General features: G+C 35.5%; 1 protein-coding gene and 1 pseudogene across 2 annotated transcripts; one reads left to right on the top strand and one right to left on the bottom strand.

The window, feature by feature from the left end:
* The first annotated feature begins 320 nt into the window (after positions 1 to 320).
* On the top strand, positions 321 to 16,370 carry LOC132306295 (protein BONZAI 3-like). 2 transcript variants are annotated; one of them, XM_059803637.1, is made up of 16 exons: positions 321 to 725; positions 2,795 to 2,842; positions 5,308 to 5,456; positions 5,574 to 5,622; positions 10,206 to 10,262; positions 11,459 to 11,638; positions 11,730 to 11,864; positions 12,159 to 12,220; positions 12,397 to 12,493; positions 12,580 to 12,694; positions 12,788 to 12,864; positions 13,387 to 13,521; positions 13,936 to 14,100; positions 14,187 to 14,300; positions 14,457 to 14,553; positions 15,749 to 16,370. In XM_059803637.1, the coding sequence occupies exons 1-16, from the start codon at positions 558 to 560 to the stop codon at positions 15,955 to 15,957; spliced, it is 1,857 nt and encodes a 618-aa protein (XP_059659620.1). In that variant the 5' UTR covers positions 321 to 557; the 3' UTR covers positions 15,958 to 16,370. The 2 variants fall into 2 exon arrangements, with proteins under 2 accessions (XP_059659620.1, XP_059659621.1); XM_059803638.1 differs by lacking the exons at positions 5,308 to 5,456; positions 5,574 to 5,622.
* Positions 16,371 to 16,880: 510 nt separating this feature from the next.
* Positions 16,881 to 22,826, bottom strand: LOC132310114 (probable protein S-acyltransferase 17; annotated as a pseudogene).
* Positions 22,827 to 24,049: the final 1,223 nt, after the last annotated feature.

The raw sequence follows: 24,049 nt of genomic DNA, 5'->3' as shown, positions 1-24,049 counted from the left end.
CCTTTATTCCAACAAATCTTCCTCCAAGGAACTAGTAAAAAGGATGACAATGCCAGCACTAGTCCCACGGTCCCACCATCCCACAACAATATTCACCTCCATAAATTCTCACGTCACAAATAAATTGCTTGTGTAATTATTTACTAACATTATTTTTTATTTTTAAAAACCCACAAGTCATGATTATCACAGTATTTTTTTTTTTGAAGACTCAAAGACGTAAATTCATATATATATATATATATATATATATATCTTTGATTAGAAAGAAGATAGAGAAACTTGGAAAGTTCAAAATTTTTCCACCCAAAACGCGCTCGCTTCTTTTTATTGTGTAAATAACTCAAGGGAGATTTTTATTGTGTAAATAAACTTGTAGAGAGAGAAGGTAGTCTTCAGTTCCAAGTAAACAGCTCTCTTTAAATTGGGGAACCAGAAGAGAGAGGAGATTTGGAATTGCTGGTTTTCGAAATTTGGAGTTTGACAAAGGAGAGTGTGTATATTGTAGGGAGAGAAAGAGGGAGGAGAGAGAGAGAGAGAGAGAGAGAGAGAGAGAGATGGGAGGGTGCTTTTCGGACCAACGAGGAGGGCAACAAGCAGTGGGAGGAGGGGCCCAACAGAGGCCCCTACGGACGAACGATGGCGGTGGAGCCGGAGGACACAATGACGCTGTTGACTACTTCTTTAGAACAAAGGGCCTTGGTGCCCTCTTTACACAGATCGAGGTATATATACACACACACGGAACTAGGTTTCAATGTTACACTTGTCACACTACCTTTATATCATCCTCACCACAAACCCTAGTTTTCTCTCTCCCCTTTTAATATTCAACACGCTTTTCAAACACCTTTACATATGTTTTTTTACACATCTGTTTTTCAACACCATTACATATTATTAAATGTGTTGAAAACAGATGTAATGGTGGTGAGAAAACCCTATAGCATCACTACAGCACCACTGGAAAAATACAGCAGAGGATCCGGGTTTTATTTATTTATTTATTTTTTACCTTGGCATGATCTTGAACCCAACCCTTTCTATTTTGGAATGGGAAGAAATACCACTAGACTACAGTCTTTGGTGACGTTGGATCAACTTAAACTCACGTGTTCTTTCTTTTTTACATTGTGTTTGGAATGTTGGGATTTAGAATGCAAAATGGAAGAATCAAAGGAAGTTAAAATGAAATTGGATTTCATGCTATTTGAAATCCCAAAATACAGTGTCCTCAAATCCCATGAAAATTGGAGGAATTTGATGGGATTTTACCCAATTCGCCCTTCTTTTTAGTTTAGTGTGTCTCTCGGACTGTGCGCGGGTGCAGTTTGATTCATATGTAACAGTAGAGAGAATTATGCAGGACATGAATATGAATCATGTGGCCAATCTTTTCATAGATCTGTCTGGATTGAGAGAAATGAGCTGTTTACGGGAGATGGATAGAGATGCCGAGCAATGTTCAGTGGAATTGTTGTTATTGAGTGTGCTTTGACACCTTTCTTTTCTGATTAGAATGGGAGAAGTTCTTGGATTTATAGAAAGAAAACTAAAAACTAAAAAAGTGCTAAAGATAGTGAATTACATGGATGTAAAATGTTTGATTCTTAAAACTCAATGACTTTGACAAGTGACGATCTCTGCCAAGATCTATCTATTGATATTATCACACTAGTATGTTGGTATTTATTTGGGAGAAAAATCCTCTCAATTGCACAGGGCTTTCCAGGGCACTGGGGAGCAAGAAGGTTCAGAGGGTTGACTTATTCCACCACTGGTCATTATTTCAAAGTCAATTGACCAAAACATGACCTTGTCTGTTGCCTCCCAAAATGAGTCAAAGCAAGACTTGTTCCACTATATGTGTTTTGAACCTTTAAGTATAGGAGAAAGCTGTTGATTCCAGAATTTAGAATCTCATTTGTCCTGAAATTAAGAAAAAATTAAATAATGATTGAGATTCCATCAAGTTGGCAAAAAAGAAAAGAAAAAGAAATTAAATTGTAGCTTTTAGCCCCTTCATGCATATCTTGGTCAACTGGATCCTTACTTGTATTCTACTATTCAATTTGACCCTGAGGAATGGTTAAAATATGTTTTTGATTGTTTTTAAGACTCTTATACACTTTAAACATCTGATTTGGTCATCAAGTAGGCCAACTATGTTCTTTCTATAAGATTTTGTCCTCTAATGTTGGATCCAAATAGTGTTGTATGTGATATGGATGTACATTCAGCAGTGCAAACCATACGAATGAGATATGTTAATGGTTGAAAATAAGATTGTATACTGAGCGGCTGTGCCTAAACAGCATTTTGCAACTTGTATTGTTGTGTCAAGAGAAAGATGTTTTTTTTTTTTTTTTTTTTTTTTTGGCATCATATCCAACACGAGATTTACAATAAAAAGCGTATTTTTGTGTTTGGATTGGACAGAATATTTCAACTGTCTATCACCTGAGAAAAAAATATATTTTGTAAGTTGTGGACCATGAATTTATCTCTTCACCGAACAAGAGTGGAGTTCTACACAACTTCTGGAGTAACAATACCACTGCCGAAAGGAAATGCCAATGGACCAAATTGCAGCATAGTAGTCTTCTTTTTTTCGTTTCCTTTATTTTCCTTTTCTTTATCTAAGGTAATTGTATTGCTATACGTTTAGTCAATTAGGGCCAGGGTTGAGTTTCCTTGTCTGAAGCTTACCTATTTTCTTATCATGTCTTTCATATACTGTCTATTTGATTTCATTGTACATGATGCAATAATGTGTTTCAATAATGAAATGCAGTTATCTTTAGCTGCTTCAAAATTACGTGACCGCGACATCATTTCAAAGGTACGTTCTTAAATACGTAGTTTAAAATCTTAGGATGTGATAACTATATTTTCATTGTGAAAGGTTCATATTGATTTTTATTGTCCCTCAGAACTTTTGGAATGGTGCTATATTTGAATATTATATTGTTGTGGATCCATCTTTCTTTATGTTGTACCAGTTTGTCATAGTGTTTGTGTCTCAGTATGCTTTGTCTCTATGTTGATGCCTGGGAAGGACTGCCTCAGCAATTATTCATTGGTTCTGCTGTTTAATTTTCAGTGACTATTATGTATATTGACCGGCTTTGAGAATCTGGTTTTTCGGGTGACAAATTTTTGTACCAAAAAGAAGTGTCTACACTAGACACAGAGATGTTACAGGAATTAAGAAAATGTAGGTAGATGTCCTTAAAAAGGGTAATCAATAACTCATAAGAGTAGAAACACCTTGCTATGACACTTTCAACTGCCCATATTGAATCTAAGAGCCTATGCTTGAAGAGCCTACGCTTGAAGTGCACGTATTTTATAATGCCTTATTCTATGTTTTGAATCCTAGTCATCAACACCGTTTCCTATATTTTGTATGTTGCAAATTGCTATAGGTTTTAAAATAACAGATCCTTTGAAGGAAAAGAATTGTCCTTAGCTAATTTAAAAATTCATATTCTTCGTTCTTTATTCTTTTATGTTAGAGGAAGTACATGCTCCTCGATTGATGATTTCTTTGATCTCTTGGATTCTATTGGTCCTTAGATCTTTTCTCTTGTATTAGGGATGCGTTCCCCTTTTGAACGTTTTTCTAATATATTTTTACTTATCAAAAAAAAAAAAAAAAAAAAAAAAATTTTGGAGAGGAGACATTTTAAAAATAGAGCTTTTAGTGAAATGCTTAAGAAATTGAGAAAAGGAAGTAATAGTTTATAAATAATTTACGATTTGAGGAAAATTCAGCATTAGATATACTGACCTATGATCAATATATGACAATGATTCAGCTATAACAAACTACACCTGATCCGCTTTGCAATTCCTAAATGCTAACTATTTCACTCAATTATGATAAATTTATTTCAAAAGGCAACATTGGGATGGCAATGGGGCAAATTTGAGATGACGTGACCTCTCTGGCTCATCTCCAATCTACGACAAAACATGATGAGGCGTGTGAGGAATGAAATGCCCCGAGGAGTGATGGGGGAGAAGAAAAGGGAGCAGGGAGGGGACTTGGGGTTCATAAAAACATAATCATTTTTACTTGTAAGAAGAAAAAAAAATTCATAATCTTCATCTAGTTTTACAACCATAAAGAATTACAGTACGTGCTGCTTTTTTCACTTCAGTTAGATTCAATAAGTAACGAAATGACCTCATGTTGTTTATAATGGAAGTTGCTGCTATGCACTTTAGTTCTAATCTCATTTTCCTTATTTTTAATGAGCTATCAACAGTACCACAAAGAATTTTATTGGTTCCTTATGTGGACCATGATTCATATACTATCTAGTCTATCTTAGCAGTTTCCATGATAACTTGGCAGTAGAAGTTATGGCGTTTTTGGTATTATTAAATTTTTTAGTAAATAATATATTAATCATAAAAGGGGCAAGCACAATCACCCAATCCATCCCATACCCTATGTGGTCTAATGTTCATGTTCTATCCTTGACCCTATACAGGTCTCTGGCATACTGTCCTGTTATTAATAAGGACAGGGCGGTGTCAGGTGGGGTACTTGTTTAGTGCAGCAAATTGCCATTCCTTGGAGAATATTACCAGGATGATTGGCAGTTACAATTTCCATTACACAAGAACCTGAGGGGGGCAGAGAGATGCAAAATAAATTAATACGCTAAATGGTTCATTGTTCATTCATAGCAAACTTATAGTAAATGATAATTATGTATATCATTTTGAATTTGAATGTTGGTACTGTGAATTTCAATTTGAGAATTGTTGAATAAGCCCATTATCATTCCACCATATTCATATCAGTTTGTGATAATGTATCTACAAATTTGTTATTGTATTATAGGAAAGCAAATCCCATACAAAAAGATATCATAATAGAATTCCCCATCACTTGTAAAGGGATTTAATACAATTGTGGTTGGTCGGTTAGGTGCTGACTCCATTCTGCTCTCTGTAGACATTTCTATGTGTACTAAATGGACCATATTACATTTGTGAATAACCATTCCCAACTCTCAGGAAATGTGGGAAAACAGTTCTTGAGTCGCCAAAATCAAATATTTGATCCACAAATTTTGATTTATGCCCTTCATTTCCAATGGCCTATGAGGGGGAATTCCCAATTCCCAATTCATGAATATTTTTTTATATAATTAATTCATCAAAGACCAAGCTGGAGACCAAAGGCCACCTGGCTTGATGGATAAATATATACTCTCTGATATGTACCAAGGAATTCTACCAAAACTCTCACAATAAGGTTTGACCTTGAATTTTATTTTTTCATTGCAGAGTGATCCTATGGCAGTAGTATATCAAAAGAAAAGAGATGGAACCTTAGAGGAACTTGGTCGTACAGAAGTGATAATGAACAGTTTGGATCCTGCTTGGATTGGAAAAATTAATGTTGCTTATCAGTTTGAGATTGTTCAGCCTCTGATGTATGCTTGTCATATTTCTTCTCGTCCTTGTGTGGATTTGTCTTGTTCACTTTATCTGGTAGACCTTTCTTGGCCTTAAGAATTTATTTCACATGATTACCCATTTTGTTTTTTCAGCTTTCGTGTGTATGATGTAGATACAAAGTACCACAATTTACCGGTGAAGGTACATAATGATTTCACTTTCTCATCATCATACTAGATTGTATGAGATGCTATTGTATGTGCTACTTACTGATAGTGAAATTTATATGGTACATAACTATATATCTGTTGTTTTTGCCAATTTGGTGGTTTTTTAAGTGGCTTACACAAAGTTATGGGTGCCAGAATTCAACTTGTTTGCTTTGTTGTGGAATGTACTTTACGTCTTACAGGTGTGGTAGCTGTGACGTGCAAGAAATTTAGAGCCAGGAAAATATATGGAGATGATTTTTTTTTTTAATTCTTTCTATTTTTGCTGAATATTCCAGAGTTCAGAGCATTTACAGTTTGTTACTGCTGTCAATTTGGCTCTGAAGTGAACAAGAGAACATTTAGCAAGGGTTTCATGTAGATAGGAAACATAAGAGTAGCACTCATTCTGAATGCAACGTCAATAATTAGTTTTGCTTACTGTTAGGGTACTTCAACTGTGAGGTGCTTAACTTTTGAGCATGGATGTTAAAACCAGATCCACATCCTATGATGCCATGGTCCAATAATATTAAATGATCCCAGTCCCACAAAAAATCCAAAAATGGGTGCACTCTTAATTCCTAATTCTACTGATCCTACTGTAGAGCCTTAAAATGTGGTTTATTTTTTTGTTTCTTTGAGAACTTGAGACCCAAATAATATTATAAAACTAAGATTAAGACTCACTCAAATGTCCTAAGTAAGACAAGCATGGCAAAATTTTCTTCTCCTTTTGACTCTGCAACGTTATTGCTGAGTAGTCAACTGCTTTAGCAAGTAATTAGGTTATCTAATTCCTTATTTTGACTAGTATGAGTGCTTTTTTCTTTTACTTTTTCTTTTTGGTTTGTTATTTTGTTGTGCTATTTTACAGAGAGGGACTTAATTTTGCTTAAAACCAATCAATATCATACTAATACAGATCTTAGTGCTTTTATTTTTCTCCTTCCTATATTGTTGCATCTTCTATAATGCTTTTTTATGACTGAGTGAACTGAGTATTTAAAACAGAATATATTTTAAATTCAATATCTTCATTCCATGTATGATCCTTGGCGGATAAATGATGATTCATGAACTTTTTTTATATTACATTTACATATAATATATGTATGTGCTATCATAGTTAATGCTGTATAAAAATGTTAATATGATAATATTTTTTAAAATTGTGCAATACTTTATGCGCTCCAATATTCTTACGGAGAGTGATGGGGAACGCGCTATGATGATTTTCATGGATGATGAGTCGCATGTGTTCAAGTTCTACTTTTGGAGGAGGGGTAAAGATAGATGAAATTAAGGATTATGTAATCAGGTTTTATTTTTGTTGCTTTTGGCAATGTTCTATTTTTTGGGATATTTTAGTATTTTAATATTTTAGGGTTTGTTTATGCTTTGCCTATATAAAAGGCTTCTTTGTAAACAAACAAGGAAGTGTCTTCTCTCCCTCGTGTGTTTTTGTTGTTCTCAATCCCTTTTTGTTGTTCTCAATCCCTCAGTCTATCTTTCTTACCTCCTTCGATCAGATTCTCATCCCCATTCGTGTGTCTTCTCACCTCATTCGTCTCGCTTTGTCTCATCTTCTGATTCTCACCCCCTTTTTTCTTCTTGGTTACCACTTGTCTTGCTTTAGATGGCTTTTTGGAAATTTATCTTTTCAAAATAATTATTTTTATATTTTTATATTTTTCATGAGTTTTAGGCTTCTAAATGTTGTACTTTTAAGAATTCTTAAGCTCCACAATTTTATTATCACAGATTATTATTATTTATTCTCAATCCGATCCTAAAGACCTACCAATTGTTCCAATATACGATTCCGATTTGATTTTACGACCTTGCTTCACAGGCAAACCTTTAAGGGTGGGCCTTGGCGCAACAGTAAGTTTGCTCAATTGTGATCGGGAGGTCACAGGTTCAAAACCGGAAACCACCTCTCCATGCGGAGGTAAGGCTGCGTATATCTGACCCTCCCCAAACCTCGCAATGACAGGAGCTTCGTGCACTGGCCTTCACAGGCAAACCTTTATTTATTTATTTTTGACTTCGAATAATGTTGGTGGACTATATTCCTAAAATTCATTTATTTTCGAACAAGGCAACAAGATTGAGTGTGTGATTACATGAACGTTTGGGCAGCGGAACCGCGTGGATACATAAAATCCAATGAAAGCCAACAAAGTAATCACACACAAACACAAGATATACATGGTTCAGCCAAAACCGGCCTACGTCCATGGATGAGAAGAGATTCCACTATGATTCGTAGAGATAATATACAACAATAGAGTACTAACACTTTGTACATGTCTTTTCACCATGTACCACTCCACGAGACACAAGCTTATCTCCTCGCTAACAGTGTCGCTGGTGTTTTTCCTACTCTACCAACCCGCATATTACCCAGTATTGTTAAAGGCGCGCTTAGGCTCGAGGCGCAGGTCTAGCGCCTATTGTTATCCCAGGCACAATGATGTGTACTAGGCGCGCGCCTCGGTTGCGTCTCGTCCTGTTTGTCAGGCGCGCTTCACTTATGTTTTGTTTTTAAAAAATGATTATTTTATTTCTTAAGCCAAATAGGTTACTTTTGGCAACTTAATAAACAAATAAGAAAGTCGAAGTGTGCGAGAGAAGGAACTTTTGTTCAAAAGAATAAACAAATTGGAAAGCCCAAGAGTCAAAGTGTCAACTGAACAGAGAAAGAGTGAGACTGTGATACGAACGACGAAGCCACGTCAATTTTTTCTTCTCTCTCTCCTCTATTCTCCTCCACTCATCTCTTCCCATCTTTGTTTACATCTCTCTCTTCGTCTAATTCTCTTCTGTTTCTGTCTTTTTCTTCTTTTTTTGGCTCTGTTTTTTCTCCTTTTCATCTTTAACACTTTCTCTCTCTTCTCGTCTACTTCTTTCTGTCTCTATGGCTTTGTTCTTTTCTTTTCTTTTCTTGTTAACATTTTTTCTGTTAACAGATTTATTTCTTTTTGTGCTTTGTTTTGCCTTTCGAAAAAACAAAATTTGTTTTGCCTTTCAAGAAAACAAATGTGTGCTCTGTTTTATGGTTGTTGGATGCTTGTATAGTTGATGGATTTACCTTTTTATATTTGACATTAATTTTTAGAATATTGATATGACTTATGAGATAAATGTTTTCATAGTAGTTTATATTTCGCCGTGTGCCTCGCACCTAGGCTTCAAAGGACTTCTAATGCCTTGAGCCTTTAATAACACTGATACTACCTTTACCCATCAACTCACTCATAAGACTACATCTCTCTCAATCTCATAAGATTCAATCCACAACCTAGGTATCTATTTATAGAGTTACAAACACAATTCCTTATTTGACAAGGATTACAATTTCTTAGAAGCCCAAGCTTGCCAAACAAGAAATTACCTAAAAGAATACAACTCTAAAATAGAAACCTAATTAGAATAGGAATTTGAGACACAATTTCCAACAATCCCCACCTTGACTCAAATTCCATCCAGCCAATCATCGCTTCCATGGCATTGATCAGGACAATTCTTTTGCAGCTTCAATCTTGACGATACTCCTGCAAAATTCTGATTATTCCCACTGTACGTTGCTCGATTAGTTAAGAACCTTCAAGGCTCCACCTTGACCACTCGAGCTCCAATGCATGTAATCAAGCCAATTGACTCCACCTGCAATTGAGACCCATTGTAGCACTTGTTGAGACTTCTTGTGTTTTCTAGATCTCCTTCACCTTTGGCTCTGATACAAATTTGTTGGGGCATTAGAATCGTGCGGATACATAAATCCAATGAAAGCCAACAAAGCAATCACACACAAACACAAGATAGACATGGTTGAGCCAAAATTGGCCTACGTCTATGAATGAGAAGAGATTCCACTATGATTCGTAGAGATATTACACCAATAGAGTACCAACACCTCGTACATGTCTTTTCACCATGTACCACTCCACGAGCCTATCTCTTCGCTAACAGTGTCACCGGTTTTTTTTCTACTCTACCAAGATAGACAAGATAGACATGGTTCAGCCAAAATCGGCCTACGTCTAAGAATGAGAAGAGATTCCACTATGATTCGTAGAGATATTACAACAATAGAGTACCAACACCTCGTACATGTCTTTTCACCATGTACCACTCCACGAGCCTATCTCTTCGCTAACAGTGTCACCGGTTTTTTTTCTACTCTACCAACCTGCATACTACCTTTACCCATCAACTCACTCATGACACTACATCTCTCTCAATCTCATAAGTCTCAATCCACAACCTAGGTATCTATTTATAGAGTTAAAGCCACAATTCCTTGTTGGACAAGGATTACAATTTCTTAGAGGCCCAGCCTTGCCAAACAATAAATTACCTAACAGAATACAACTCTAAAATAGAAACCTAATTAGAATAGTAATTTGAGACACAATTTCCAATAGTTAACATTATGTATTTCGAAGGTGTTTGGTTGCAATTTATTTGCCCTACAACAAATATTAACTAATAGCAGCTTTTGATCATCATAGGTAAACAAAAAGATTGCGAATGATAAAGTTAAAATTCCATTTTGTTACATTGCAGATGCTGAAGTTGAAAGATCAAGAATTTCTTGCTGAAGCCAATTGTGTATTATCTGAGGTAAGTTTATTTGTATTAACTGGGGCCCAAATCGAATTCAATAGTGATGTTGCATGCTTTTCAAGCTCTTTTGTCTGCATATTTCATTGAGTTTGCTCTGTATATTACATAAATAGTGCAGTTTGAAAAATTATGTAATGATATTTTGCAATCACTATTTCAATAAAAAAATATGGTTACGGTTATTTGTTGACCTCTTTAGTTGCTTTCACATGTTCAAGTTAACAATTTTGGTTGATTAGCATCTCATAAATAATGAGATATATATTGTTTGAAGCATGTGTTTGTGTCTAAATATGTGTTCATTTTTTTTTTTTTCCTAGTTTAAATATGTGTACGAGTATAAGCAAAAATCTTGAAAATGATTGGATTTTGTTGGTTGGAAAAAGTTCAACTGGTTTCCTTTACTGTACATTTCAGAAAACTACTTCATGTTTTAATTAATAGAGAAGCTGTCTATCTAAGTGATTAAACAATATTAACCATAGAATTATTGTTGTCATGCTATCACTCACATATACTTGCAATCGATAATTATCCAGACACTCTGCTTCACTATATAATAACAGTGTCAAAGTGACAAAATTTGGACATGTATAAGCATACCTAAGATAGTTCAAATTTAGTGGCAAATATGTGAAAACTAAATGTATATGAGAATTGAACGCATGTCCTCATTTCACAGCACGTCTCACTGCATTTTACAGGCCCCTTTTTGGATCCCATGACATGCATTAAAATGTGGATACATGCTTTGTGAAAGTCCAGATCAACTTTGGTTTGATGTACTTAAGGAATTTAATTTGAGCAGTGTGTGGAAGTCCCTATTAGTTGCAAGCATACTTGGAAGATTCAGGCGATTTCGGTCAAAGCATATCCTATTGAGGACTTGAAGGCGGACCAGAGTGATTGCCAACTCTGGTCCCAACTAACACAGAAAAAGAGTGTTCTTTCTGATGGGACCCACTTGTGGCTTCCCCCCAAGTTGAACATGTGCATGTATTGAAAACTGTGCGACAAATTTCTTCGCTGAAGGATGGCTTTTCAGAATTGTGCTTCTATATCTCTTTCTTAAATGATGCATTTTCTCGTAGTTATCTTAATCTGAAACAGTTGTTTACAAATTTCTTCCTTTTTTTTTTGCAGAAATATGCATAAATATTTACTTCTCTTTTTCCTTTTTTAACTCATGACAGATAGTGACTAAACAAAGTTCGAGTTTGACCCTTAGTCTTCACAATAAAACTGGGCACAGTGGTCTGACAAACTTTGGGACACTAACGGTCCATGCCGAGGAAACTGTCGGTTCAAAGAATGCTGTTGAGATGGCATTCCATTGTTCCAACTTGGAAAACAAGGACCTAATTTCCAAAAGTGTATGTATTTGAAATCAGATATCATTATATGGAGCTTTGAGTTACTTGGAATTTTGGTTCTTAGATTTTTTTTTTTCTTTACTCCTTTCAGGATCCCTTCTTGAGAATATCTAGGATTGTTGAGAGTGGTATTACTGTTCCAATTTGCAAGACAGAAGTCGTGAATAACAACTTGAATCCAATTTGGAAGCCCCTATGCCTCACAATGCAGCAATTTGGGAGCAAGGCAAGTTTGTCAATTCTTGTGATTAGATCTAGAATAAATGTTTAATTTATGATATCTGTGGTTGTCTCATGTTTTTGTGCCAATAATTTAAGTTTTGAGATAATTTAACATAAAGGCTCTTAAGATTTGCATTTTGGATGCCTAATCACTGTTGGAAATGTAACTGAAGAATGATAGAATTATTTTATCGCATGGCATGACCCAGATTTGTTAAGTAGCATTCTGTGATGGATACAACTACAGGTTGCTATATATATATTTGTTTTTTACGGAGAAATTTTTTATTTGGTGCAGGACAACCCATTAGTTATCGAGTGCTTTGATTTCAATAGCAATGGCAATCATGCACTTATTGGGTAACTGTCCAATTTTATTCGTCTCGTCAATTCCTTTTTTTCTTTTCCTTTTGTCAGTTAAGTTCCTGCTTTTGTTTTCTTTAATCTGCCTTTTTGCATGTTTTATTTATTTATTTTTCAAATTTTCTTTTTTCTTCTATTGCTCATTATATTGACACTGCGTTCATATGTAATAGTAAAATGCAGAAATCAGTGGCAGACCTTGAAAAACTTCACAAAGAAAAGATTGGTGCAAATTTTATCTTACCATCTGCTCGACATGGTCATGAAAAGGTCTTTATTTTATACGTGATAAAGATTTTAGCCATTTGTCGTATGTCTGTCATGTCTGAACTTGCATTGTGCTTATATTTCTGTAGGTTCTAAAGGGTCAACTTTTTGTGGATGGATTTGTTGCAAAGGAACTGTACAGTTTTCTTGATTACATTTCTAGTGGCTTTGAACTTAACTTTATGGTTGCTGTTGATTTTACTGGTAATAAACCTTCATTCTGAAAAGCTATACGATTCCAGTCGATTTTATTTTGTCTATGCTTGGCTCATTAATTGAAATTTAAATTTTGTCCAGCTTCAAATGGAAATCCTCGAAGTTTAGATTCTTTGCACTACATTGATCCTTCAGGCCGGTTGAATGCTTACCAGCAGGTAAGGTGGTGCGACCTGTGGTGTTCTCAAATCTGGAAGTGTCTATGCTTCTCAAATAATTTTAAAAATCTTCACTAGCTTATATTGGGGCTAAAGAGCCTGCCATTAAGTCAGATACCCTCGAGTTGCCACCTGTGGTGTTATCAAACTAGAATTATCTATGCTTCAAGAATAATGTTTAAAATTTTCACTAGCTTATCTTGGAACTAGAGAACCTACCATTAAGTCAGATGCCATTGAATTCTCCCATGGGAATGCAGACTCATAAACAACTCTTATAAGTTGCTCACAATGAAATGACCTGTCGATGTGATTATAAAATTCTAATTTTATGAATGACACTGTAATATAAATTATACAGTTTTCAGTTGGTTTTATTATTTGTAGACCAAGTTGGTGATGTATGAGTTAATTGTCATGCAAAGAAAGTTTTGTTCTCTGCAGTCTTCATTTTGCATTTAGTAGAAAATAGTCGTTGATTGATCGAATGAGTGCACAAGTCAATGACTGTACTCCTTGCAGGCTATAATGGAGGTTGGGGAGGTCATACAATTCTATGATTCTGATAGGCGCTTTCCTGCTTGGGGCTTTGGAGGAAGGACTTGTGATGGCTCAGTATCTCATTGTTTTAACTTGAGCAGTACAAGTGGCTTTGAGGTAATAATCTCTTGCAAGGGATCGAAGAGACATCCTGTTGTACTCATTTTTAATTATTGTTTGATGAGCTCCTTGTCTTGTGCTTATACGCAAGGCATGCTTCCTTTCAAATTGCTGGTAATAAGGCACCATTTCATTCTATGATTTATCACGTAGGAACACAGTTAACATACCTCTAGCCCACAAAGGCCAGTGCTGAAGGCTGTTTACCATGGTTTATGCATAAAATATATCGGACCGTTTGGAAAGACTAGCTAGATTTTTTGTGCAGTAAGCTGCCTTAAACATCATATTTTCATCCCAGTGATAGGTGTGTGGGTAGAGATGCTGCCATCATTGATGAATAACCTTGTACGTCTTGGTTGCTTTCATCTTTTATATCATGTGATGGTCAATTTCCCATTCATGTTACAGGTTGAAGGGGTAGAAGGTATAATGGCAGCTTATGCAAGTGCTCTGCACAATGTTGCTCTTGCTGGACCCACCTTATTTGGTCCGGTGATCAACAATGCTGCAGAATTTGCTGGGCAGTCCCTCTCCTACAACAAGAGCAAGTACTTTGTCTTGCTGATTATAACGGTAGTGAATCAAACGACCAATATTTGCTTCTCTCCTGTTGTTTCTTATTTTTATTTTTGTGATAAAATAGTTTCATACTTTTGTAGGATGGAGTCCTTACTGATCTTCAGGAAACTAAAGATGCTTTGGTGAGAGCATCTGACCTACCCCTTTCGATTCTTATTGTTGGAGTTGGTGGTGCCGATTTTGGAAAAATGGAGGTAGTATATCCTTTTTTTTCTTAATCAGATTTGGTCTTCAATTAATTCACTTTTATTAGCATAACAGCACTAAAAATCCTTTAATTGAGAGTGTTATCCTTTTACAAACCTCCCTGTTAAAATTGGTATGTGGCATAATTTTTGTTATCCTTGCAGATCCTAGATGCTGATGGCGGATGTAGATTAGAGAGTTCCACGGGAAGGATAGCTACACGAGACATTGTACAGTTTGTTCCGATGCGTGATGTGCAAGGTGAGTTCATCATTGTGTTGCTTTACAAATTTTAAAGATGGTAAAACATTTTGGTCAGATTTTTTTTTCTCTCCGTTTGGGCATGACAGAATGATGGAAGCAAATTTGATAGCAAATTGCCAAGTCACCTATTTGTTGAAGTCTCATATGCAATCCTAAAAAATAATTGTTCTTTACATGTTCTTATATTCTAGGGTTTGGGTACCTACAATAGTCTTGTCAGCCTTCTTTGATGCTTTAAGTTTTTTTTAGCTTGCCTGTTAATGAAAGCTCAAGTTGAAGGTGGATTCACAGAAGCTCTTGGTTATTAATTCCAAATGGTGCTGTTGTTAGGGGCTCAAGATTGAATTTTTGATGTTCGTTGGGTACTTTTGTTAAATCTTATTCAAATGAATAAATGCATTTATTACTTTAGGAGCAGGTTCAGCTGAACTTACATTGCTTCAAGCTTGGCTTGTATCAGCCGGCCTTCTTTGATGCTTTGTGCTTTTTGCTTGTTTAACTTTAAAGAAGCTCACGTGAAGATATGATCGTTGCATGATTCTAATTGATTTGAATTGAGAAATATACGGCTTGTTTGGTTCAGGTTTCTAAAAACAATTCTCAAAAACTCAGAAAACAAAACACTGTTTTCAGATGACTATAAAAGACATTTTTCTAAGAACGGGCCCTTTTTTTTTTCTTTTTTTTTTTTTTTTTTAACTAGTTTTCAGAAATGGTCAACCGAATAGATTTTCAGTTCTCAGAAAACAAAAAAGTGTTTTCGGAAAACTGAAAACAGACCCATAGGTTTCTCAATGGTTGAATGTACTGTGCAAGATTTGTATCTCAAGTTGGTATTGAAAGGAATAACAGCTAGATCATAGAACTAGACTTCCAATCAATAGTATGTTGCTGCCTTTTTATGCCATGACTAGGAGATCTATAGTTGCTTTTAGCAGTGACACTTGGTGTTGTCATAGCCTGAATAGAGTTCTAATCTCATATAATGACCTCAGCTTTGTTCTGCTGATAAACACTCCTGAACCTGATGTAAACCTTGCAATTTACAAGACTCTGTACTAATTAACCATATGTATTCTCATCTGTGCATTCTTGGTTATATGCGGGACTATCCTTGTCATGATGTTTCGTTGTAGTTTTCATCTTCTGCTTTTCTATTTCACTGTAAATAGAACTTTTTTCTGTGGTGCAGGTGGGCAGATCTCCGCTGTTCAGGCTCTCTTGGAAGAGCTGCCTGGCCAATTCTTGACTTACATGCGGAGTAGAGACATCAAACCACACACGGCCAATGTATCCCAAGCTTCTTCTCAAGCGTATCCACACACGGCCAATGTAGCCCAAGCTTCTTCTCAAGCGTATCCACACACGACCCACGTAGCCCAAGCTTCATGGCCAATGTAGCCCAAACTTCTTCTCAAGCGTATCCACACATGGCCAATGTAGCCCACACTTCTTCTCAACTATATCCGTGAATGGTCAAAATCACCGAAAAATTTTGAAAACTGAAGTAAAATCTCTCATGTACATGACTTGCTTAGAATCGGCAGATGTTATTACACATACTTAGAATTGGCAGATGTGAAGGAAAAATATATATAGGAGTGCATATCATTAAGAAGTAGAAATACTTTGGCTTATGAAACACTAATCAAAATTATTAGACAGTATGGTTGGTGCCAACTATGATTGGTTTGATAATATTGAGAATGCGGTTTTATGAACATTTACCTGTTTTTGAATTAATTGTTTTTTCAGCACTTGTTTGCTGCCTTTTTTAAGAATTGAATTTTATAAAAAAATTTCTATTTACTTCACTTGAGGTTTGTTCGTATTTGACTTGACACGACTTCTGAAAATGGACAGGGACAAATTTCAGCAAGTCTTAAATTTAAATTATACGGAGTACTAACCATTCGAGAGTATAGTCAAGACACCAAAGAGATCAATGTTGGCTCAGTAAAATCATTCACCACTATATAAGATGCCAATTAGTCTAATTTAAAGAACATCTACAAAAGAGTGTTAGCAACATTTTCTGCCTCCACAACATATATAGTTACTGTAATATGTGAGCATATATATTTATATATACATACATCAAGATGACTGCTACTACTCTACAATCTTTGCATAAGGACTAAAACTGGAGCAGGAAATATGGGTTCATTTACAGAGAGGTTTCCCCATGCAAGCACATTTTCAGGCAGCAGCACGGGCCTGGTCACAAATTATCTCAAAGATGAGGAGTATACAAGTTAAAGGCTTCCGATTTTAACACCATCTGCCATCCTTGATGTTCAGATGAAATCCCTGTCAAACACGCGGACAGCTACTCTTAGCCCGATTTTGATTTCATTTGTGAAAATGATGATCTTGTCGAGAGTGGGAAGATGATCTCATTAAGATTGTGCCAGGATCCTTTATTGTAAACATTCTTTACAGCCTCCACATCCTCCAGGTGGGATCTCCTACAGCAGCCCTTCCATTTGCTCTCCGTTGCCGTTGTCTCATTTACCTTCCTCTGCCAGCTAAAGTAGTCTTCCCACTTCTTAGTCTGTAGTTTCAGAAAGCGAGTATTAAATTTTAGAGTTTAGTACTGACTTGATGTACAAGCAGTTACATGACCACAGAGTAGTTTAAGAAACACCAGATAAAGAAAAAGGGAAACGATCAAATGGATTTCAATGCAGAAAAGAAGCCAAATATTTTGAATAGCATGACTAATCTATCGCAAGTTCACTATATTGTGCTCTTCAAAAAATTTAAAAGACGCATTGAATAAATCAAATTTTAAAATAACAAAGGATAAGTGAAATAGACCTCATTCGTGGTAATATTTTTGAGACAGAGGTTAACATGAAACCCAAAGAAAAGAGCTAGTATCAAAGAAACTGCAGCCAGAAACAACAAAAGTAGTATTTGAGTGTCGTAGAAACCCATCAACCACTGTTACAAGCCAGAAAACCATTAAGATAAATGTTCTAAGGGGATGAAACATTCAACGAACTTGAAGTAAATTGCGATAATGATAAATGGATATTGCAAAGAAAAATAATAACTAGAAATAATTAGTCCATGGACAAAGCAATAATGCGTACACCCTAAAGTAACCAACAGACGAATGCTTCCACCATTGTCTATTTTTTGACACCGAGGGAAAGGAATGGTTTTGACCATACCAACTGATTTGCTTTCCAGCAATTCCAAACAGAAATTTGTATTCAAGCAATGTTAAAAATATATATATATGTACGAAAGAAAGAAAGAAAATTATCATTATTCTTATTTTAAAAAGAATAAGTATACAGTTAATACGTACACAAGCTGGTGTGTCAACCACTGAGAAATTACTTTAGAAAGGAAACTAAGACACAGACCAATTTAGGTCATGATATTTCCTTAAGTGTTCAAGATACATTATCACCCTTCAATTATCTTGAACACTAGAGGAAATATTATGACAGTCATAATAAACTGTGCATGGTATCAAGAAACTAACTTGTAGAAGTCGAGTTCCTTCAAGTGCGCGCGCCGGGGGGGGGGGGGGTTACTTGATAAGAATCAACAAGTATATGAAGTGGAAAAAAAGAAATTAAATATATATATATATGAAGAAAAGAAGAAAGAAAGAAAGACAAATCCTATGTGGTCTACAGCTGAACTGATGGGGAAAAAATATTAGGTTTTTCCTGACTCTTGTGTAAGTGGAAAAATAAGATATTTCATTAACATGGGTATTTCGGTAATTTTTCCAAATTAAGCGTAATTTTAGAAAATCTCAATCAACAAAATCAAATATTTTGTAAACCGGCACTTGTGTTGACTATGATTTTTCAAAGACAAGAACTGTAGATGAGGAGACAGTGGATCACCTTCTGTTGCATTGCAGTATGGCCAGAGATTGTTGGGATTTGATGATTGGGTTGTTTGGGGTTCCCTGGGTTATGCCCTGTTCCTCTAGAGGGTTGATTGAGGCTTGGAGAGGTGTCTCTGTTGGGGCGCTCATCCGGGATGCTTGGAGGGCTACCCCTCTCTGTGTTTGGTGGTGCATTTGGCTCGAGAGGAATCGAAGATACTTCGATGGCAAGGAGAAACCCATTTCTATGCTTAAGTTTTCTATTATTTCTACTTTCTTTTGTTAGGTCTCAGGGAGAGATTATCGTTCTGTTGAGGAGATTGTTATGTTTTTGGCCTCTTTGAAGGCTTGAGGCTCTTTTTGGTTTTTTCTTCTTGTATCATTGGGTTTCGCACCCCTTTGAGCGCTTTTTTATAAAATTCTTACTTATCAAAAAAAAAAAAAAACAAAAAAAAACAAAATTCCTCCACTGATCCTTCAATGATGAGATTCTCTCACTCTTTAGTGGGGGCTCCTGAAAGCCTCAGTGAGATTCAGATTTCAAAGTATAACCTTCTCTTTCTTCTTAACTTTAATTTCCAACACTACTATGCACAGTAGATAGCCACAACCAGCCCTTTAGTCACCCTAATCTAATTGCCAAACCCTTTGTGCTTTATCATGTAATCCTAATCCTAATTACCCAACTTTCTGATCCTAAACCTTTATTTTTGATGCTACCCAATTACTGAGAAGCTCTTCTTTTTTTATGTCAAACGACACAAAACTGAATTACCCTTAAACCACAGCCAAATTAATCCTAATACCATTTCTAACCATTGATCTTACCAGCTCATCCAAAAATCCTAGCCCACCATTATTTGATTGTAGGTAGCCCTAGTTCTCCTTACTTAAGGTTTTGTCCTACATCTAGAATGGGCTATCGAGTCTTCAACATATTCTTTTACATCAATGGCATGAGCAGTAACTAATCAGGTGTTAGTTGAGAACACTCCTGAACAACCACTTGATTCATCCTTTTCTAAGTAAGATTAAAGAGAATAACACGAGAAACTAGGACATGCAGAAGAACTAAATTATATGAAAATGAGACAAGGGAAAAGTGGGCGGATGAATCTCAGCAAGAGTCAGGAGATGCTGTAGTGAGGAAGTAAAGAGACACTACAAGTTCCTCGTGACACAATACATGATTAAAACATTTTAAATGATGTTTTTCCCATGAGTTATCGCTTGAAGTAACATGTTCCCATCATTTTGAAACTCACATAACATCAAATATGCGGAAAAAACCAAATTTCCTTTGAAATATATTGTTTAGAAATTTTACAAGGAGGTGAGCAGCATGTTACATAAGTCCAAAACATTGAAAGGCCATCAGAAATTCATTTTTCCAAACAAAAAACTATAGGCCACATGAAAAAAAAAAAAAAAAAAATGGGGGTCTTCAGCAGAAAGCTAAATATAGTATCACCTGTCCAACATGCGGAGCCAAACTATGGAATGAATTTTCAATGTCATAATAAACTGTAAAGAGAAACTAAGGAAATAAACATCCATATTTAAGCTCTCATACGCTACTCAGCTGCCAACTACAAGATGTTATATACAAATCAAATGCACCTGTTAGAATGTATATAACTTTTAATTCTTTCAACCGACCAGCAATAAGCAACCCGATGCCTACTGTTCCATATAAACAAAGAAGGAGATGCCTGCATAAGACTAAAGAAACACTACTACAAATAGATATAAGGATCAAAATGGATGCAGCATATTGCTGTATTACTCAAAGGCGGGGAGGACCAAACAATTCGGCTATATGGTGCAAACACCAAATGCGCAATTGCGGATTTGGTTTACACCCTCCACAATTGTGAAGTCCAAAATTGGAAATTCCACATTGACAAACTTTATTTAAAAACTGATATCTAAAATCCTACATTCAGTTTTTCCCCTTCTGTTTGCACAAAATATTTCAACTAATGGAGATGCATAAGCAACCTGAAGTTGATGTTTAAAACCTTGTTTGGTGACCCATTCATTACTGTTGCAAATTACAATTACTATGCCAGTTTTACCATTAGATTAAAAATAAGCGGATCCATTTGTTAAAAAAATAAAAAATTACAGTCCTAAATATGGATCATTTTTTAAGCATAAGAACAGAAGTACACAAAAGGCAAGTCAGTAGATCCAATTAATATCCATTTTGCTAACTTGAAATATAACAATTGCTGCTAACAGTGATGAATCTTACCAAAGAAGAAAAGCCATGAAGTATTGGGTGTTTCTCTCCCCTGTGCAATTATTCTGTAGCAAATGAAAAAAAATACAGAACTTTGAGGAGAAAAAGAAATTGTTAAAATACACACCACCCAAAAATCTAATTCCACACAAAAAAAAAAAAAAAAAATGGAGTAAGAAAAAGCGAACCATCCATCCGCAATGATGGTCAAACCGAGCAACACACCGATCACATATTCTGCAGTGCTTGGACCTAGCAGGTCTGAATCAACTGAAAAATCCCATCAGGGTATATTATAAGGGTGAATTTTAAATATTCTTACTACCAAACCATGAACTCACTTTAAAATCTTGCAAGTTGAACATTCTTTCTCCAAAAAGATGATATTACCGTAAGGATAGGCAGAAAGATATTGAGAAACGTTCTCAGCATTCACAGTTCCTTGATCAGAAAAGCAAACCAACAAAAAGAGTAGAATACCCACACCAACCGCGAAAAAGCTTGTGTACCTGCAAGAAGATGTGGTGTCCAATGAGATTCAAAAAGAAATTTAATGGGAGGGAACCTTAAAGTATGAGAGAGTTAACATATGCACTGGTTGATGTTGTACCTATGAACTCCACTTAGATAATACCCAGGAATATAGCAAAAGCATGTCTTCGCAATAATGTAATAAGAAGCTCCATTAATTGCCAGATATATGATCTACAACACAAGAAGTGATATAAATTATTAACCAGCATGCCAACCCAATTTCTTTTAAGAAAAGGAAACCTGTATTAGACATATTTCAAGTCAATTTTTTGTATCTTAAAAATTGGGATTTAAGGAGCTCCAACATTTGGACATACACAAGCACCCGATAGACAAACCTAAATCCGGTAAATAGGTTGTATGTGTAAAGGGATAGAGAAAAGTGTGAGTAACTTTCTGTTTCATTATTGCAGTTGTGAGGTAATTACGGTGTGTCCTTTTCTCTCTCTTTGGACTGGTGTGGATGATGACTCAATATCCCGTCTGGAAGTTGGAAAGGTAGCCATGTTTAGAGGAAGGCAAGTAACTTGTGGATGACAGCTCTACTTAGCATTGTTTTTTTTTTTTTTTTTTTTAGCATTGTATTGTATACATAGAATGAAAGGAATAGGAGGCCCTTTTAAGGGTGTGGAAGTGTTTATGCAGTTCTTAAGTTTCTGTGGCTTACACAATTGGCTTCATTGTCTGTAGATTTTTAAACGGGTAGGCTTTTTTCTTCTTCTTCTTTTTCGAGCTTTATATGCATTAACCCTATCAAAAACATGATGAGCTCAATTTACAATCTTATGTCCAACAGAGGATCATAAGTTCATTTACCCAGTGTGGTCCGTGATAGAATGAATACAGACCTAATATTTGGAATTATTTGCACAAAGTGACTGCTCTCAACCACCTAACAAGCTGAGCATTTTAATAATGCACCATGCAGTTGCCCCTAATCTTATGTCAAATATAAAATGGTGATAAAATCAATTTTCAAGCGAAAAAATGACCAACAGGACAACTAACAGGTGAACCCTAGCTGTCCAAATTAACCCCAAAAAAAAAAAAGGCACTATAAATCAAAACTAATCATCTCACGAACTTTTGGGTTCATTCTTTTTGTAAATTGTTAAAATCTTAAAAATGCCCCCACTCAATTTTTTATATATATGCGTGTTATTCAAATCCGCCTCCTGTCATACAATTCTCTCGTCTGTCACTGGACTTATGTGGGTGCAGTGTGTGTGTATATATATATATATATATTACACATATGTATGCATGACAAAATGTAAGAAAGGGAAACCTGTAAGATAGGGTTTGGTCGATCGCAGCATTAATGCTTGAGGGAAACGAGAGCATTGATGCCTTTAGAGCCGAGGACAAGCCCAACAAATCTTTTATAATAAATGCATAGTATGAAATTGGAAAATGGAGGGAGAGAGAGTATGTAAATATATACTAGGTCAAGGTGTAATTTAAGATAGTTTATGCATAGTACCGGAGATAATGGTAAGGGCCAGAAGTGATGAAGTAGTGAATGTGTTCGATGAAAGTCCCCTGAAAGATGGGCCGATGACCACAGAGTAATAATACCATGATCAACAGCGTGAGCAGGCCATGGCACACAAGAATCCAGTATCCTACCTCCATGACACATACAGAGAAGAGAGGGAGAGAGGGGTCTTCCTGATATTGGCGCCCTGAAAACCCCATCTCAAGGTCAATGTCCCTTCCCTAGGCTTTTTTTTTAGTAACTACCAACGACAAAAGTCCCGCCTATTAAGCAAAGCCGAATGAAATACAATAAAATGCGTCCACACAAATAGAACCAAAAAAATGTTTGAAGGCCAATGTGTTTAGGGGACAGAAGGTGTAATATAATTGATGACAAATTATTACAAGGTCAGGAGCATAAAAAAAATTAATTTTGGTGCATTTATTGATGTGTGATTGATCCCGAATCATGTAATGTAATCATTTTTTATAACTTAAGGTAAATTTTGATAACAACATTTAAATTGAATAACATGGTAGTATGACTGGTATTAAAAGAGTGACAAATCTAACTTAATAGTAATAGTCCCTCATGACTGTTGAGCATCAATTTGAAGATAAATTATTATATGGTATTGGAGCATTGGTCCCGGATCAATCACTAACTACTATGTAAGTAAATATGTCACTTTTGTATAAGTTTTGATGAATTTTTTCTTTAAATGTCACTAACTAATATGCAAGTAAATATGCCACTTTTGCATAAGTTTTAATTAATTTTTTCCTTAAATGTCAATTATTACTTAGTGACTCGCTAAGATAAATAATTCCACAACTATGTAATAATTTTTCGGATTTAAGACTTATTTCAGCCACAAGAAAATTAAAAAAAAAAAAATTTTAATTTGCATGATAATGCGATGGGCTATTTGCTTTGGAGTTTTTCTTTTCTTTTATTTATTTTTTTCCATGGGGCTAAACAGTTACAGGGTTGGGGCACTTCTGAAATAAATTTTTTTTAATTTTAAATTCAATGCATGGATTCAATGCTTCCAAACTCAACATTGACCACGACAACTACAAACACACACAAGGAGAGAAATTTTGTTTGCACATAAGAGGAAAGACTACAGTGGAATAATTTCACTTCCATAGAAGTTAAACAGTCTTGCACTTTAAAGAAAGCTTGAATGTTGTCTTTTGCCTCTCAATACAGTTTAGCTTCAATTTTTATCTGGCTGGATACATTTCACATATGAACAACTGAGAATCAAACTATTAATCCCCAAAAGGAAAATAAAAACAAGGTATTGGAAGTGGTTGAACCAATCATCAGATTAGTACTCAAAAACCTCGAAATAGGAAAACCATAAAATGGT

This window comes from Cornus florida, unplaced genomic scaffold (assembly GCF_030987335.1).
Source record: "Cornus florida cultivar Cherokee Brave unplaced genomic scaffold, ASM3098733v1 CherokeeBrave_3.0.0_Hap2_Chr05, whole genome shotgun sequence".
NCBI classification, from domain to species: Eukaryota; Viridiplantae; Streptophyta; class Magnoliopsida; order Cornales; family Cornaceae; genus Cornus; species Cornus florida.
This window is presented reverse-complemented; position numbering and strand designations above follow the sequence as displayed.